This window comes from Centroberyx affinis, unplaced genomic scaffold (genome assembly GCF_046629955.1).
Source record: "Centroberyx affinis isolate AG114_WGS23_722 - 3 ecotype Tasmania unplaced genomic scaffold, CSIRO-AGI_Caff_v1 ptg001515l_1, whole genome shotgun sequence".
Lineage (NCBI taxonomy): Eukaryota > Metazoa > Chordata > Actinopteri > Beryciformes > Berycidae > Centroberyx > Centroberyx affinis.
The window spans coordinates 22,451-41,863 of record NW_027279979.1 but is presented as its reverse complement, the minus strand read 5'-3'; the positions used below and the strand labels follow the sequence as shown (position 1 = coordinate 41,863).

At 42.3% G+C, this 19,413-nt stretch overlaps 1 protein-coding gene across 3 annotated transcripts; it reads left to right on the top strand.

The window, feature by feature from the left end:
* Positions 1–2,333: 2,333 nt before the first annotated feature.
* LOC139650582 (troponin I, fast skeletal muscle-like) lies at positions 2,334–18,700 on the top strand. 3 transcript variants are annotated; one of them, XM_071527282.1, is made up of 7 exons: positions 2,334–2,374; positions 11,837–11,876; positions 11,982–12,018; positions 12,849–12,977; positions 15,416–15,505; positions 15,987–16,163; positions 16,910–18,700. In XM_071527282.1, the coding sequence occupies exons 2-7, from the start codon at positions 11,866–11,868 to the stop codon at positions 16,988–16,990; spliced, it is 525 nt and encodes a 174-aa protein (XP_071383383.1). In that variant the 5' UTR covers positions 2,334–2,374; positions 11,837–11,865; the 3' UTR covers positions 16,991–18,700. The 3 variants fall into 3 exon arrangements, with proteins under 3 accessions (XP_071383383.1, XP_071383384.1, XP_071383385.1); XM_071527283.1 differs by having other exon boundaries at positions 2,357–2,374; positions 11,841–11,876; XM_071527284.1 differs by lacking the exons at positions 2,334–2,374; positions 11,837–11,876 and having other exon boundaries at positions 11,980–12,018.
* The last annotated feature ends 713 nt before the right edge of the window (positions 18,701–19,413 follow it).

The following is a 19,413-nucleotide window of genomic DNA, read 5'->3' as shown; positions in this document are numbered from 1 at the left end:
TCCACTACGTATTCCACTAACGTCACTTCAATATCGCAATAACGTTACCTACCATTAAGGTTTGCAGGGCAGCAGAAGATGTGGATGTCTGTAAATCGGCGGAGAGTGGGGCTCACTGCGTGGGACACAATGTGGCGTTTAGCTTTTAGATGAGAGGCCAACTCTTAGTCAAAGACGCCCTCTAGAGGCCATCTGACGAAGCGACAGACGTCTGACTGACCGCCTGACCTGAATTTGGCTCCTGATGCCCTCGACTGTGCTGTGGGAAAAACAAAAAAACAAAACTATATATCCCTCTAACCCTACTTTAAATGTCACTTTAAAATAACTTTACCACTGTTAAAAACAGCTATTGGTGATGTACTTTTCATTCCTGGCTCCATCCAGTAGTTTGTTGTGTTTTTCTTCTTGGTGGATAACCGGCCAATCGAGGTGACATCACCTCCAGATGTTTCCAGCAGCTCCAGTGGAGTTTGATATGAGAAAATGTTTCAGCATGTAAAACATCAGCGGTGAACGTCAGGTTTTGGTGTCAGTCCCTCAGAATCAAAGAGCGAGGGCTTCTTTCTAGAGCTGCCATTTTGCACCAAGAGACGTTCAACAATCATACAGGGAGAGATCCATCGTAGAAGAGGAGAGAGACCAATTTCTCCACCACAGGAGCAGGAGAGAGACCAGAATGCAATGCAGCAGAGAGATTGGGGTTTGAGGAAGGGGTGACTCACCTTTTCTAGACTGGAAAAACTCTCACTACACTTTCACTAGCTCTCTCTACCTAAATGTAAAACCCACAGCTGAAAGCAACAAGTTCAAGCCTCTTATCTGGAGGTGGCTGAAAGGCATTCTGGGGTTCCTAACTGAGGTAGAAGTCGACAAGGCAGGTTGAATGTCGGTTCACCAAAACAATTTAATTACAACACTTCCTCACTAAATAACTGCTGGAATGTAATGAACGCGCAGTGGCATATAGTCATATAGTGTATAGCTGAGTCTATATACAGATAAATATAGATATATACAGATATATTGAAATATAAAGTTGTTGTTTTCTGGTTGGAAGAGCACCTGAAAATATGATGTGAAGTGTTGGTTGCCTTGGGTTGTAAAATGTAACAATTCATGGTCAAACATTAACACTAAATTTGAGTACTTGATTTGACTTAATCATTCAATAGCATTTACTTACCCAAATGCTATTGCTACCTAAAATGTGGAGGACTATACACAATTAAGTCCATCAGATTAAAACTATTTGAACTTTAACCTCAGAGCAGCTGCATGATTTTAGACCCAAAATGAGCAGCATGTGAAACCACAACATTGAAAATTGTATCACTCTGTATTTTGATCAATATTACTTAATTTATTCCTCAAAACCGGCTTGTATTTTGAATAATTATGAGGTTAAAGTTAGTTATGAGAATAAAGTCAGTCCTCTTTTACTTTGTCTTTGCTGTATCTTTCAGAGAAATGGCGTCACTTAGAAACTGTTTCCAGTTTTTCATCAGACGTCGACACTGGAGAAATCTCACACCTCAAATATCAACGAACACCTCAAAGGTATGGACAGTTTAAAGCCTCTTCCACCTCACCCTCCCACCGGTGGGTCCATCATCACATGTTGAGCAGCTGAGCTTTGTTCAAACCCACAGAGCTTTATTTTAAATTCTTGTGAAGATGCCAAGGTTTCCAATGATACCAATCATGTCAGGCAGGATTACAGGGAAATGTGTATAAAATGATGCACAAGATCTAGATTTTTATTTGATGTAATGGTGCAGCCAAAAAAAAATGGCATATTGGGTCTGAATATTTCACTCAATATCAGCAGCTGTAGCTTCAGTGAAGCGTTGGAACCTCTTTTTTTACAGTCTATGGTTGGAACGAACAGATACAGAATATGGATATGATATTGTCATACATTATGGAAAAAAACAATTCTAACGAAGCTATTTAAGAGGAAAACTAAGGGGAAACTCAGGGTGCGAGGGGTTAAGTGTTTTACCACAAAATATCAAATCTGTAAATGATTTAACTCTGTAATCTACTAACTGACACTACTAAAAGCCTCTGGTTGATTGCTTTTCTGTATTGTCCATATCCGAAGCCTGATGGCACAAAATAATAAGGATGACAGTCTTGAAGGGCGGGTTATTTATAATGAGGCGCGCTGAGGAAGGGGGCAGATGACACTGTACTGTATTTCATGACCTTGCCAGCTCATTGGTTTGAGTAGTAATCCACTTCCATAAAGAGAAAGTGAAGGATTTAGAGCTATTGCAGAATGCAATATATACCTTCTTAACACTTGGACTGCCTGCAGCTCAGTCCGTCTCTCTCTGACTTTAACAAGCTCACTACTCTCCTCAGTCAGGTAGGGAACGAGTCTTTCCACTGTTTTTTGTTCTGTGTATTAAGTCTAGCCTAAAACTGGAGTTGTTTATGTAACGTTTTGCTGCTTGATGTGTCGGCTCTCTGCATGATTACAGTGTTAGTTGGCTGTTTGCTTTGTGAGAATTAAATTATCTCCTCTCTGGCAGTGAAAGATTATAGAAGAGGGCTTATAGAGGGGGGTTTAAGTTTAAAGTTGAAGTAATCCTGTACAAGCGTTTGGCTATCAGAGCTTTTGTAGAATGTTTGCACTGCGAAAAACGTCCATCTTAACAACATTTAGTCTCATATTCAGCCTTTAAATCTTATTTCTTCTTAAAACAAGTTTCACTTGTTTTGGGAATTTTCTAGAAATGAGTGTCAATATCTTGAACAAGTTGATTTACATTGGAAACAAGAGAAATTATGTAACCCCATTGGCAGATTTCTTAACTTGCGTCCTAAAATTAAGATTTTAGGACTCAATAATAGACTAAGATGGCGATTTTTGCAGTGTGATCCGTGTTCACGCGGTCATGAGATCAAGTTGAGATCAAGGTGGTGATTGGCTGCTGGCCGCTGACTGACGGCTTTTAAAAGAGTCCGATCAGTTTCCAGTGAGTGTAAAAGACGAAAACGTTTGTCGGGGTTTGCTGTTTTTCGGGAAGCCGCAGAGTTCTTGTATTGGAGTCAGCTGCTGTTAGATTATATGAATATTCTTGTAGTATTATATAACATGAAATTCAAAATACACATCAAGATGTGGAAACGGTTTTTCTTACCTTCTGTTACATATTGCATTGCTGTCTAGATTCTTCCTCTTAGTCCTGTGTGTGTCCTGAACGGTTTTCTGAGGTTTTTCCAGTTTACAGGAATAGTTTTGTAGTTTTTGACGGTTAGAAGCGGCTTGTCCGGGCTCGGAGGCAGTAAAGAGGTGATGAATGGACTGGTGATGTGGCTCACTGAAAGCCAACACCGCTACAAGCCATGAATCTGAAACCGATCCGTCAGTGTTTATCCTCCTGTCAGCGCCGAGGCTTCAGATGAAAACTTTGTCTAATCTGCTGCGTCTCGTCACGGCTGCTGACTTCAGTTTCTTTCCTGACTTCACGCTTCAGTTTACTCCCCAAGCGTCTGGAAGTTCGTCAGTGTTCAGTAAAGCCATGACAACTTTCTTTTTATTTTTACATTCATCTTTTATAGGAAATTTCCCCACAGTGGAGGAGGTTTCACCACAGCAACAGATGAACATATAGATATAGATATGCTATCAAAAGGTCTTCTTGTTTGGCAGACACTTTTTGTTTTTCTGCTTTTTGTTTGGTTCCGAACAACCTGAATCCCTTAACATTAACTTTGTTTTCTTAGAAAGCAGGGTATAGCTTTCATCAATACACCTTTCTGCTATATATTTCAATATTTATTTTACTGTCTCTTGGTTGGGGTTCGCACCGCTGTGGAGCAGAGGAAGCGTACGTGCATCTGAGGTCAGCGCAGCAGTTTATTTTTGCGTTATGCTCTAACATCTTGTTCGTCTGTGGGATGTTCCGGGCGGCGAGGCCACCCGGCCGCCGGTGTCGGGTTACCGCGAACCTTTCAGAGACGAGCCGGCCATAACACCGACTCTTAAGACAAAATCAGACCCCAAATTTAGACCGCAGATAATATTCCATCTCCAGAGAAACAACTCGTCAAGTTCCAGTGTCTCAAAATACATTGTCAGCCTCCCTGCTAGTTTTACAGATGACGGCCATTTGTTCCTCGCTCAGCTATGTGTTTAAGATGCCTGCAGCGTTTGTCAGTCGTCTTTTCTCTCAAGACGAGCCTGCAGTCTTTTTTTTTCCATAATGAAGACACTGGGAAGGATGAGGAACAGCTGTGGCTCCAGGAATAGAGCTTTAATCCGCTGCAGTGACGCGCTCCAACATATTACAAGTCTGTTATAGATATCTGGCAGTTTAATACAGTGAGAGACTGTGCCGACTGTTGCTGGGGTTTAGAGAGACAGTCCTGGAATGGAAAGCACACAGGTTTGATTCCCACAACAGTCAATGTGTGTCTTAACCATCCGTCCTGTTGCGGTCCTAGCAAAGCACTAACACTGCCAGGGTTGGGGGTTCAATTCCAGTCTGGTTTCATGAAATTTTGTGAAATGAGCACAAAGTCTTAAAATGTAAATATGGAACTCTGTCATGAAAAGTGAGAGAAATGCGGGATTCAGGATTAACATACCATAAAATAAAATAAGAATAAAGACGCACCATGAGATAAAATGTAAGAACAGAGTAAGACACTATGAGTGTAAATGCAGTTTTATTTAGTGATTTTAAAGATAATGCCAATAATCAATATCAAAACTGATATTGCTTTTTATAATAATGTTGTAGTTGTAGATGGAAAGAATGGACGCAGCGTTATTTACAGGACAGGACAGAGTGAAATCGCTTACCTGCCCAAATCGCAGGAATAAAAAATAAATCTGCCTTCAAAATGCATCTGAAACAGCAACTGACTAGAAAAGACTATTTAACAAACCTTACTAACCTTTTTATGAGACGTCTCATAGCTGTCGAATTCCTCGAAATGTTCTGATGTTATAATATCTACTGAATGTCTAGTAATGTTTTCATGTTAGAGTTAGGGTTAGAACGATGAGCACGATGTCTTAAAAGGAAAATAACAAATGAAGTTAATTCGTTAACTTAAGTTCGGGAGCAGGGCCACGCCTCAGCCACACCTCTAATCACCTGCCTAGCCTACGTATACCTGGTCAACCCATCCTGCCCCGTTTGTCTCAGATCTCTCCAGAACAGACAGACCATCCATCACTCCTAAACGCTCGATAGCATTATTAAACTCGGACAAACACGGAAATTTCGATTTCAAAAAACAGTCAACTCACCATGGATCCCGAACTGCGGATCAATCCACCCGATTCAGACGGCGATCTGCATGATGATTCGTTCGGAACCGGTTATCCTCCACCAGACATGCCACAGCAACCAGACCAGCGGAGTCGGTTGCGCTCAGTGGTTAACGTACCACGGCCCCGTCAGCATCTCCACTCAAGCTCCACCAGCGAGATCTCTCCGACTCCCAGCATATCTCAGGCCTCCTCTCCTCCTTCAGCGAGGGCCAAAAACCACAGACGCAGTCGTAGGAGCCGGCTCCAACCCTCCTCTCATCGGCAGCGCCCCCCCCTCACGTAGGCCTACAGTCCCCGGCTTTCCACCACAACACACTCGCGGTGCGCCCTCATCTTCTATTCGTCCACAAACAGAGCCCGACATCAGAGACTGGACCGTCGCCGCCTCCAACGTTACCTGAAAGGGAAAGGCATTCCCTTCCACCGCGGCGACAATAAAGCCACACTGTTTCTACTATATTCAGCCTCCATCAATACAGCAACAGCAAACTCCGTGCCTCCTGCGCTTCCTCGCCAGAGCCAACCACCGCCTGTGTCGTCAGGCGTGACGTCACAGAGCCTCCGCCGCCACAGCCACGACCCGCATCATCAGCCTCCCCTGGTGGGGGGCAGGTCGTATGTCCCCCTGTGCCTGCTCTCTCTGTTTCAGACTTCTCTCAGATGATCTCAGCCTTCTTTTCATCCCTGTCTTCGCAGGCTTCATAAAATCCCTGTGCACATACATCCTTTCATCCCATCATCCCTTCCTCTGCCCTTCCTTCTGCCGCTCACAGCAACACGGCTTCTGCTCCTCCCTTTTCTTTCATAGCCAACACGGCAGCACGAGAGCCCCGTCCAGCAACTCAAGGGGCCCCACCACAGGCTAATTAAGTTGGTGATTCTCAGCCTCCTCCTTAATTTCCAACTGGTCTATCCCCCCCCCCAATCCCCAACACCCAAATGTTTTTTTATCCTTGTGCCAATAATTACACTCTAGCCACAGCAGCACCACCCACCCAGCCAGCTTCGTCAGTTTATCGCCCTTCTCCCGGCTCTCCTGCGTTACGCCAGCAGATACTCACTGATAATTATGTCGATTTAGCCCAGCTCCTTCAGCCATCCATTATCGACTCTAGCCAGCCCAGGGAAATGCAGACTAACTTTGGCTCAGTGCAGCTCCGCCACCCATTACCTTCAAGGTCAAAGGATTTAACTCCTGCAGAATTTGCCCTTGCATTTTCACTTTACCGCAACATTATCTGCCTTTCCCGCACGGAGATCTGAGCTAGATGATTATCTATCATGCTTTACATGGCCTTACGTTTCAGAGGGACAGGTTTTTACAGTTACCACGTTCACTTTGCTCACCAGGCAGCTGGCTGGATACAGCAATTTAACCAGGGAACATACTGGGGTGCCCTCGACTCCGAACTTTACTGCCGCATCTTCACAGCCCACACGTCCCTCTCCTGTGAGTTATGCGGAGCCCCGTCCCACCCCGCCACAGCCGCACCCCCACCTCCCATCATCCCAAGGCCCGTGGACATACGTCCTTCAGTCAATGTCCCCGTGCCGAAGGGAGTCAAACTGGGAAGGCCAATCCTCTACCAGGGAGGCAGGATGGTGTGCAATAACTTCAACCATCTGGGCTGCACTCTTTCCAACTGCCGCCTCCTGCATGTCTGCTCCTTCTGCGGAGGTGCTCATGCCAGCAGTACCTGCCCCCACAATCCAACCACACCTGCAGACTGACTAGCACAGCACCTCGGCACACCCATTAAGGTACATGTCCTTGCCAGATAGACAGTTTGTTCACTTTCTCATCGATGGCTTCACACATGGTTTCCACCCAGGTATAGAAGTACTTCCCGACACTTCCCACGTCTGTCACAACCTTCAGTCCGCTCTCATGGAACCTCACACTGTTGACACCCTATTGGCTAAAGTCAAGGAAGGATTTACTATAGGCCCATTTGACAATCCTCCTTTTCCAGTATTCCGCATCAGCCCAATAGGCGTCACCACTCGAAAATACTCTGGAAAAAAGAGGCTGATAATAGACCTGTCTTCCCCACCTGGTTCACACATTCCCAGCATCAACAGTGTCATTCCTAGTCCAGATTTCTCCATGCAATATGCAACCATCGACCAAAAGGTGGAAAGGTGCATATTATTTTTCCATGCGCCTTACCTTCGGCTGCAGAAGCAGTCCTAAGATCTTCGACTCTCTTTCAGAAGCCCTGTGCTGGATCCTGACTAACAACCACAGACTCCATCTTCTCGACGATTTTCATGTCGTCCCTCCACCAGCCTCACCTTCTCTCCTCGGGCTCACTACTCTCACAAAAGCTTTCTCAGAACTTGGAGTCCTTCTTTCTTAAGAGAAAACCTCAGAGTCTAGCACATCCTTCGAGTTCTTAGGCATCACCCTGGGCTCAATTTCCTTCCAGGCATCTCTGCCCCCGAATTATCTCCTGGCAGACAGATGCACCAAACACCAGCTACTAGCCCTCCTTGGCCATCTCAATTATACGCATAATTCCACAAACAAAATCTCTCCTGTCCAACCTTTTGACTAAAGCTGCAGCTGCCCCTCTCTCCATGATAGAGTCGTTCTGGACGATACCTGCAAAATGGAAATGCGTATGTGGCAACATTATCTGTCTTCTTGGAATGACATTTCCTTCTTCTACAATGACTTCATCACCCAGCCCGAGGACATCCAACTTTACACGGATGCAGCTCCCTCCATAGGTTTCAGTGGCTACTATGGAGGGAGATGCTTCGCTTCTGCTTGGCCCTCAGAGTTCAAATCTCTTGACTCAGAGTCCCGCTCCCCTTCATCCGCGCTTCACGAGCTATACCCCATCGTCATAGCTGCCATTCTTTGGGGGCATGAATGGTCTAGGAGGTCCATACTCATCCACTCCGATAACACCACAGTCGTAGAGATCCTAAACATAGGTCGATCTCATTCTCCAGCCATCATGCAGTTCCTGTGCAGACTCACGTTAATCTCGGCTCAACACCCGCATTCCTGGTTACCACAACAGCATTGCTGATTCATTGTCTCGCCTCTCTTTCCAGAAGACACTTGGCACCAGATTTTAGGATTTTCATTCCATACCAATCCCACCGTTTTCAGCCACAACATTCAACTAGCTCCACAGCTGGGAAACCTCTCTAATGCTTCACAAGAAGCTATCCTTAACAGCCTCGCCCCAAGCACTCTCTCAGCCTACCTAACTGGCTGGAATTGTTTCAAGGCATACCACGCCACCTACCAGCTGTCATTTCCCTCTCTGGACGTCATGTCTATCTGCAATTTTATCACCCATGCTCATTCCGTCCAAAGAATCCGGTCCTCCACCATCCAGACCTACTTAGCAGGAATCAACTTCTTCTTCAAACTAGTCACTGGCCTCCATTGTCCTTCTACCTTCCATTCCCATGTTACTATGTTAATCAAAGGCTTACGTAAACAGGAACCTGCTCTCCCGGCTAGACGCTTGCCACTCACTTCTGACCTTCTCAGCCTCGGTATCCATTCCCCAAGTTCAGGCTACATATCCCCTATGGTTGACTTAACCCTAGAATCCATGTTCCTGCTGGCCTTTTCGGCTTCCTGAGGTGCTCCGAATTTGCCCCGACTTCATCTGCCTATAATCCTTCTCGTCATCCCAGTCTATCTGACATAACCATCCACAATCGGGCTCTCTCATATTCACGCTCCAAAGGAGTAAAACAGATCAGCTGGGAATTTCTTTCCCTATCTACATTTTCCGCCTCGACTCCTGTCTCAGCCCATACGAGCCGATGACCAAATACATCAGCTCTAGGTATGCCGCCGAGGCATCACCTCAACACCCACTCTTTCTCACCGAAACAGGAAAAATGGCCACTCGATTCTGGTTCCAGAAGCATTTAGTGAGTCCTCCGCATTTCAGGCATATCTTCAGAACACTATTCGAGCCATTCCTTCCACATCGGCGCAGCATCCACAGCAGCCAGACTGGGCATCTTGGATCAAACCATCCAGGTCCTTGGCCGCTGGTCTCTCAGGCATATCACTCCTACATCTGCAACAATCTTAATGATCTCCGTCAAGCTCACACTCGACTCAGCCCAATCTAATTCTGACTCTTTTGGGTGGAAACACACCTGAGACGGAACCCCCACACTGAGTCTCCCTCCGCCCGGTCTTCAGTACGTCCTCCCAGACCAGTCTAACAGACAACATCCTCCTTCCACCTTCACCCCTCCCCATTACATCCATTCACCTGTCCTCAACATCCAATACCTCTGAATTTCCATTAAACCTTTAAATGACATATTGTTGTGGCGTGGTCCCTTCTAGTGAAGCTCCGTGTACGAAAAGTGAGAAAAATGTTTCCCCAGCAGGACAGGATGAGGTGGAGGAGACACGACTAGAAACAGACATTCCCAACTCCAGTTTCCTACTGGGAAACATTTTCAGAGAGAGTTTTCATTTATTAAACCATGCAGCAAAACCTGAAGCTAACCTGAAGCAAACTACTGTAGCTGCTAAACTGAAGCCTTAGCTAACCTTTTCATGTGACCAACAGGTGAAAATGTCCGGTCCAATTCCTGCTGTTGGACCAGAATCCTTTACTGGAGGAGCAACCTGATCTGAACATTATTGATTTTCATATTTCAAGCTCGTTTCACAAAATCTTTGCTGCAGACTGATGTCTGCATGTCGCTGCAGACATCAAGTTCGGTTGTGGCCAATATATCAAGTTTGTAGTAGAGCTATTCGGCAGGCCTGCCGTGAACTGTGACAAGCATGATCAAATAAACAAACTTCCACGTTTTCCTGCAAAATGTACCTAGTCTGTATTTCCAAAAAACACTCATCAAAAAAATGCTGTTTTACTTTAGCCTATTGTGTGCATGTGCATTGTGTACAGAAATAATATTAATAGATGTCTATTGATGATATATTCATAGATGGCCTATCTATTATGTATTAATATTAGCCTAATTGGGTATAGCCTATGAAACTATATGTTTGACCAGCTGTAAAATGTTAGGGAAAACAGGCCACATGGCCTTCTAGGCCCATAGGTTGGTAAGATGTAAAAAAAAAAAGATAAGGAAAAGTGCGGGAAAAGGGTGTGTATATATATCATGCACATCGTCAGTTGTCCTCATTCATCATGGATCGCACTTTGGTGAGCCTGCTGTGTCTGTGAGCTGTTTATTTGCGGTTTTAAACGCCAGCGCCGTAGGTCCAAATGGGTCCAAATGGGTCCACACGGTTTTGCGAAACCGGCGACTCCACGGCGAATTTCACCGGTTGGTGCAGGAGCTGCGTTTGGACGACGCTTGGTTTGAGCGTTATTTAAAATAGTTTCTCTTCCATTGTCAGTATGGAACAAATATTTGCTAGGAATTTTAATACATAGGGAGACGTTTACAGCAGGAAGAAAATCAAATCCCGATCTGCAATTGGTTGCTGCTTCAGCGCGTCGCTGCTAATTTGCATAAAGTTCACCTCAGCTCAACTTCAACTCGTCGCTCTGGTCGCTGGCATCGCGCCGCTCGCTGCTGCCACGGCGTCGGACGCCTCTCGTCGCCAGCTCCCATTGAAAAATAATGACTGCCGGCCGCTTTTGTAACACATGACGCTTTTGGTGTGAGCGCACAGTAAGGCGCTTTGGATTAAAGGGCATTAAGCAAATGGCAGATATTATTCCACTAAATGGAAAACTCCTTTAGCAAGACACTGAACCCCGAACATCAGCTAGAGAAACAAGCTGAAACTGTCCTGCTCCTGCTGCAGAGCCTGAAGAGACACGGACGGTTTCATCTGCTGTTCCTCCTGATGGATTTCCCAACAGAGTTCAGCAGGTTGAGAGAAGGACTCGCCCATCTGTACCCATGTCTGTCTTTGAGCAGGACAACCTGATCTCACACAAATACGTGAAATGAGCACGACTTGTTAACACCAAATTACGTGTTGGTGGCACATAAAGTGCTAAGGAGTAAAGGAGTGAAGGAAACACGACTATAAACATTAAGTAGCGTCATACTGAAGCAGCTCAGTGGAAAGTAACGGTGTTGTGGTCGGGTGGTGGGGCGGCAGATGAGTCAAATTAAAATTTTTAGCGAAGGTTTTTCTTATTTAAGCCTTTTCCAAACCTTAACCAAGTTGTTTCAGTTGCCTAAACTGAACCGTTAGCCGACCTTTAGCTGAAAATGTCGTGTCCAGTTTGTGTTTTTGTCACAGAATCCAGTTCATGGTGGAGGAACGTGATTTGCACATAATTCGTGTCCACAGCGCGTAAATCTGCGTCTGAGAGTTTGTGCTCATTTCTCGACTTTTTATGAGATGATGTTGCAGCAAGATGTTTTCGTTTGGATGGAGAGCTTCTCAAACTGAGATGGTCAAGCATCTCATTTGTGATTATTACAGCAGAATAACATGGAGGTAATATCACGATAAATGTGTTCTGCCCCGCGATACGTATTGTCACATTTTTCTATTGCAGTATATTAACTATTATGTGATGTTTGCTGTTTCTGTCCCCTCACCAGGAAGGAAGCGTGGGGATCCAGCAGCCAAGATGGCCACTGAGTAAGTACACGGTTCACTTCACAGTTTACCACTTTACCGCATGTGCCGTCTTCTGCCTTTAATTTTATTCTGCCTTTAATCTGAATTATCTGTTTGTGTCGGCAGGAAAAGAATGTCTTCGAGCCGCAAGCACAGCCTGAAAGTAAGGAATAAATATATCTTAACATTTCTGCTTCCTCACTTTCACACACTGTTATAGTCACATTTACATTTTTGTAGCATCTCCTCTGTTTCATACCATGTACATATTACTATTGTTATATTTTATAACACTATAACACTGTGTTTATACAATTATACATATGTTACAGCAAATGTGTTTATACATACTTTTATATATGTATAGCAAATGTTTGTTTATGCATAGTTATATCTATATATATATTTCTCTATTTACGTATATATCTATTTACTTATATATACTGTATATCTACCTACATACAACATGTTTTGTATTCAGTAATTCATATGTAAGAGAGCAATAGAGACTGTTAGTAACATCTGTAAATGCGAGCAATTAATTTCCATACTTTCCTACTTCTACAGGCTACTTAACGTGTTGAAATTGTCAGCAGCATGTTAATATAAGACCACAGATTTTTATATTTTTACTTTGCTTTTATTGTTTCATTTCTGCTATTTTTTCTTTCTTATTTTCATATTTGTTGAGTGCTTATTCCCTGCTGAATCCTAAGTTTTATCTCACTGTATCTGTGTGATGTTTTTCCCTCGTGGCATTTTAAAAGTGCTCACATCTCCTAATGCAATTTGATCTTTTTATGCATTTTAATTATTTATTCTCTCTTCTTATACACTTTATCTCTTTTTATTTGTATATATATATCCTGTATTTGTTGTCTAATGTCTTATATTCCTTGTGTAAAGCACTTTGAATTGCCTTTGTGTACGAAATGTGCTGTAGAAATAAACTTGCGTTGCCTAATAACTAAAGTGACGCTTTGTGTTTTGCAGAGTTGTATGCTGGCTGTTGCAAAGGATTTACTGGATGCTGAGGCGGTTGTAAAGGTTGGGGAGAGAGAGAAGTATCTGGCGGATAAATGTCCTCCTCTGGAACTGCCGTACTCCAAGGACGAACTCATGGTGAGAGAAAATGTTCAGCTGAGGGAAACTGGAGTCAGTATGGAGCGGTCCAGTTTTGAGTCCTAAAACCCGGAAGTGAGTTGGCAGTTTTGAGCCATGGGTTCCCTCGGCTGAAAAGTGACTAGGATTTGAATGTGGTTTTGGTTAAAAGCCTGAAAATAAGGTCTGTGGTTAAGACAAGCTTAAGAAAGTTTTCACGTTTCATTCTGCAAGATAAAACAAAAATTACATCCCTTTTGTGAGTTTTGAAGGTTTTATGCGCCCTAATAAAGCAAGTTGCTAACAAAGGGCTAACTGTCTTAGAAATTTAACTACAATGGGTTTGTCGCACAATAACACGTCATTACGCAGAATAGTCCGCCATAAAACCTCTGAACTGTAAAACTCTTAGATTGTAGATTTATCGATTTATAGGTTTTTCCAATTGTAGTTTTTTTAATTGTAGGTTTTTTAATTTGCTAGCGTGCTAGCTTGACTGAAGCTGAAGCTTTGAGTGCAACCTGCTGTAGTTCATTTTTTCACAGGTTAGCATAGCTTTTTACTCAAATGGATTACAATTATGGTTTAAAATTAATGAAAGAAGTCAAAATTATTTGACAAGATGACAAGATACACAACATGATCTCACATGAACTGAAATGAACCCGAACTCTGAAGTGCTGATTTACGTGCTGTGGACACATATGTGAAAATAACGTTTCTCCACCACAAATTGAAATACGTTCCAAAGGTTGGCTAACCGTTAAGTTCAGGCAAGTAAAACAACTTGGTTATGGTTTGGGTTAAGGTTATGCTTGCAGCTACAAATAACCCTAGGGTTAGGGAAAGGCTTTGGTCATGGTTAAATAAGAAAAATGTTCGCTAAAAATGAAAATGTGACTTATGGTAGAAATGTCCTTTGTAAACGCTGGGTTGCATCGAAGGTTAATAATAATAATAATAATAATAAACTTTATTTGTATAGCACCTTTCATACAAGAAATGCAGCTCAAAGTGCTTTACAACAAAGAAATTACATGCATGAAAACAGACATAGAATGAGCATAACATAAGATGGAAAATAAAACCCACTGAATAATAAAAATAAAGTTAAGAAATAGAGTACATAGAATGCATAAAATCAAGTAAAATACAACATCTTAAAAGAAGTGCAGCAGTGCATAAGTGCGAAGCAAAGTGTAAAAAATAAATAAATAAACAAAAAAGTTTAAGGCCTGTATCAGGAAAGTCGTAGCTAGTTAAAGGCTAAAGTGAAGAGATACGTTTTTAGCTTTCTTTTAAAAATATTTAGCGAGCTGGCTTCCCTGATATCTATAGGTAGTGTGTTCCAGAGCTTTGGGGCGTAATTAACAAAGTAATTTGGTGTTAACAAGTCTTGTTCGTTTCATGTCTTTCTGTGAGATCAGGTTGAGATACAGGCCAGCGTTAAACACAGAGCTTATTTTTGGCATCAGTCACACACAAAAAAACACACTGAATTTATAGTGGGGCTGCAGCCAACGAAACCACGGAGGAGTGAACTTCCGGGTTGGTCTACAAAAAAAAAAACGTTATCGCTGGACCGCTCTGTAGAGCTTTTTCACACTTCCAGGTTCTATGGCAACGAACGTCGTCACAACAATGGACGCTGTACAAAACAGTATTAATGTTTTTAAGTTAAATGATATAATGCTAACATATGACTGAAAGAGAATGAACAATACTAGCTACATTACCTTCCACCTGCATAAACTGGTAACATTATTAACAAACGTTAGGTAACCAGACAGGAGATGGTTTACCTTCGTAGTCATGGAGGTCAGGAGCTTGTAGCCTCTCAAGCTTTGTCCTCTCTGTAATAAAAAACCGGCCCACCTAAAGAACGTGTTTTGTTGAAAAATCTGGTAGATATTGAAATGAGGACGAACATACTCAAGGTGCGTCTTCCATTGAGGTGTGAAAAGGGTCTAAAGGGGGGATAGATCAATAACTGTATCGCCTAAACATTTGTACTATTTGTTCTTTTTCTTCTGATTATTTATCTATATATTTTAATTTCAATTCTTTGATTCTCAGTAATCGCGTTGTGTTGCATTGCTATGCGTGAAATGTGCTATTTAAATAAAGTTTGATTGATTGATTAATAACACAGCAGTACTGTCTATATGTACCTATACACATATCAGTGTATAGGTACATATAGACAGACTATACATATCAGTCTACATATCAGTCTACATATAGACAATAAAAAAAAATCTTCTAAAAGGGGATTGACTCTCGAAGTTCAAAATAGGAAGACCTCACATTTTGTAAGGATTGCATAATGGACTGATATATTGACTATAGTATCAAGTATCATGCATGCAATTTGATTTCTCATCCTGACACAGAGGAAGCATCGTTACATCATATTTTCCCGTCTGCATCAATCAACAAAACTACTGTTTTCTCTTCAGGAACTTTGCAAAAAGCTGCATCAGCAGGTTGATGATGGGGAGGAGGAGCGCTACTCCATCGAGTTCAAACTCAACATGGTGGTGAATGAGGTGAGATACAGCTGGGAACCGCATGGGACATGACCAGCAACCATCAGCCACCCGCTACATGCTGGGAAATTTCTCTGGTTAATTTTGTCTACAATAGAAAAGCTACTCTCTGTTTCTTCTGTATTGGTACAGAAAAAACTCTGAAATCCCCGTATGAACAGGCTGTTAACACCTTGGTTATAAGGTGAGGCAGCAGCAGTTTGTTTTTATTGAGGATTTTGTCTAGAATATCAGCCTCTTTCAAGGTAACCAGCCATCATTTGGAGGTCCAGATCTATTAAAAAAAAATCTAGTTGGCTGGTGTAATAGTAGAAGTGGCTGATAAATCATGAGGTGAACCAGCAGCCTCTGTAGCCGATGGACAAATAAATTGTTTTTTCCCTGTTTGAGAAGAGAAATTCACAAGGCTAGACAAGATGTCACTGGTCTTTCATGACTTCTGATTCTATTATTGTTTTTTCTGCTCCAAATTCACCAAAAGGTCAGAGACCTCAACATCAAGATTATTGATCTGAGGGGAAAGTTCAAGAGACCGAAGCTGAAGAAAGTGCGTATGTCCGCTGACGCCATGCTCAAAGCTCTGCTGGGCTCCAAGCACACAGTCAACATGGACCTGAGGTCCAACCTGAAGCAAGTGAAGAAGGAGGTGAAAGAGGAGGTGAGTTCCCACCTGGTCCATCTAGTATTCAATCTCAACACCTTACTGTTCCTCTGTCTTGTTTCTCTCAGCTGCGTTCTTGTTTGTCTTGGTGGTGGAGGTGAGATGCAGAGTCTGAAATTAACTTCTTGGCTTATCTGCCAAGCGCTCGTAAACCTGACAATAATAATTTTTACCAGCCAAAATAGTAATAATCAGAGGTGGGGACTTGAGTCACAATTTTAATTGCTTGAGACTTGACTTGATGCATGAAGAGAAGACTTGAGACTTGACTTGACTTGGGTTCTGGTGACTTGGGACTTGACTCTGACTTGTACTCTGATGACTTGAAAAGGTTTCTAAAGTCTTGACTTGAGATCTTGTGTTTGTGTAAATGACTTAGATTGAAAGTGATGAGATTTGTTCCAGCAGACGACTGAATTTAAATTCTGTTTTCTGAATTTGTATGGAATGATTGAATTTATTGAAGTTGAAACCGATTATAGAAATCAAACTCATGATGCTCTTACCGAGTTTTTATCCTATTAAAACCATATTGCATTGAAAAGTCCTAGATATTTAGTTTTCTTTAAGATATTAAATTGATACTGGACTCTTGATTTGTTCTGACTTGACTTGCTGTTCTACATTTAGACTTGAGACTTGACATTAATGACATGGACTTGGACTTGACTTGAGCATCTTTGTGTTTATAATTTTATAATTTACAATAACTAAACTAAATGAAACATTCTGTGTGTTTGCAGGACAAGCAGCTGCGTGACGTGGGAGACTGGCGTAAGAACATTGAAGACAAGTCTGATAGGAAGAAGATGTTCGATAGTTAAATCTGATTGGTTCATTGATTGTTGGGCTTAGCGTGATTGACAGGACAGGATTCTACTCTGATGTGTTTCTAATTGAAGAGTTCTATTCCAAAATGCTATATATCCAGTTTGGACAAAAATCATTACTGCAACTTCAACCTCTAATATCTTTTATAATGTTTTAGCCATTTAGCTGACTTAAAGGAAAACTCCACCTAAAACTGTAACTATGTTAAAATCAGCTATTAGTGATGAACCTTTCATTCCTCGGTCCATTTAGTAGTTTGGTGTATTTTTCTTCTTTGTGGATAATTGGCCAATCGTAGACGACGTGACGTCACCTCCAGATATTTCCAGCAGCTACGATGAAGTTTGATACCAATTTCTCCACCCACAGTAGCAGGAAATAGACCACAATGCAATGCGGCATGAAGACAGGTTGGGTTTGAGGAAGGAGAGACTCACTTTTTCTAGACTGGAAAAACTCTCACTTTGCTATCGTTAACGATCTCTCTAAAACCCACAGCTGAATGCAACAAGTTCAGGCCCCTTCTCTGGGTGTTGTCGAAAGGCATTCTGGGAAATGTAGAAAATTACTAACTGAAGTTCAGTCAGGAGAGACTTGGTTGAATGCTCACATGAAAACTTTATTCAGAAGCGAAACATGTTGGAAAATTTGGCTTAGGCTCCACGTAGAAACTCCTCCCATTCATGAAGTTAGGAATACATCTGTGGATGGATTTAAGAATCAGGAAGCCCCGCTCCACTGGGGAACTAGGAAGCCCCGCTCCACTGGGGAACTAGGCAGCCCCGCCCCCCCCGGGGAATCCCTCTGGAGCCTTGATGTTGGGGGGGGGGGGGGGGTAAGGTAAGGACAGCGAATGGAATGACAGCAGCGTACAGCATAGTAATATGAGTAGCACAATAGCATAGTAGGTGACATGTTTATACTCCCAGTCACTTAGATGATTGGCTCTCTGAAAAGAGAGGGAAAGTGACGGCTAACTCTGATTGGTTTTCTGAAAAAAGAGGGAAAGTGTTCGCCAACTCTGATTGGCTAAAGAGAAAGCATGAATGAAACTAGAGAGGTGGGGGGTTTTAGGTCTTCCTGATTGAACTTGCATATAAACTTCAGTAGAGGTAGACGAGGCAGGTCGAGGGAAAGTGGGTTCACCAAAAAAGTAAATGACACTTCATCACTAAATGGAATGAACTGAACATCACAGACTGATGAGATCTAACAGTGACGAGGATCAGAGGGAGTTTTCCTGTAAAATAAATTCAACAGCAGAATAAGCTTCAATTCCTAAATAACAAATATTGCCATCAGAGGGTCAAAGATACAGCATCCTGACAATAGATGGAACAAATTTTCCTGTGTCTGTAAAATGATCATGTAATGTTTTAATTTTCTATTTCTATTTTTAATAATTTTGTAGTTTTTCACACTTTGGATATGCACTTTGGAACAAAACTCTTCAGTTGAACCTAAGCTGCGTTGTGCTTTAGCCAGTATTACTGTAGTGTGATGTACTGTATCAAAAGTCTCTGGATGTTTGTTTGTACTGAAGTCCATCAGCAGGTGTGTAGATCAGCCATCCACGCATTAGCTCTGTAACTCCACAGTACATCCTGCACAACACCATGTCATCTTTTCTAAATTGTCCAAAAGGAAATGTTGAGATGTATTTTGCTCTTCCTGGTGCTCTCACATTAAATATGAATGCTTCATGTTCATCTCGCTTCATACTCCTGTTCGATGTGAATATCCTTACTGGTGTACACCGTGAAAAATGTCCATCTTAACATTTAGTAGTCATTTAGTATTCACACTTCAAATCTTATTTTTCAACAGATCTGCAGTGAGGAGAGATAACTCCACTTGTTTCCAATGCAGCTTCACTTGTTTTGGGAATTTTCTAGAAATGAGTGTCAGTCTGTTGAAACCAGTCAGAATAAGGCAGATCACTGCACTGCAATCAAGAAAATGACACTTGATTCTATTAAAATTCTTGAAACAAGTTGATTGGCACTGGAAACTGGAAAAAGTGAAATTATCAAACCCTACTGGCAGATTCCTTCACTTGTTTTTAACACAATTATGATTTTAGAACTCAGTAAGACTAAATGACTTATGATGGAGATTTTTGCAGTGTAGAGGAAGTGTGTATCAGATTGTCTGGTGTAAATCGAGGGGTTCAGTGTGTCTGTGTTCATTTACGGACTACAGTTTGGCCCATTAGTCATCTTAGTCAATATGTGTTGAGAGAATTGAAATCATCTCTGTGTCTCTGCTAGATAGCTCACTTTAGCATACAGCATGTTAAGTAATGGTAGGCGACTTGCATTTTCCAAAAAATAACTTGTAGCAGCTCTAAGGCTGATGGTTAGGTCATTAATTAGTTGATTAGTTCATTAATGAATGACGCGTCTAGGCTTGATTA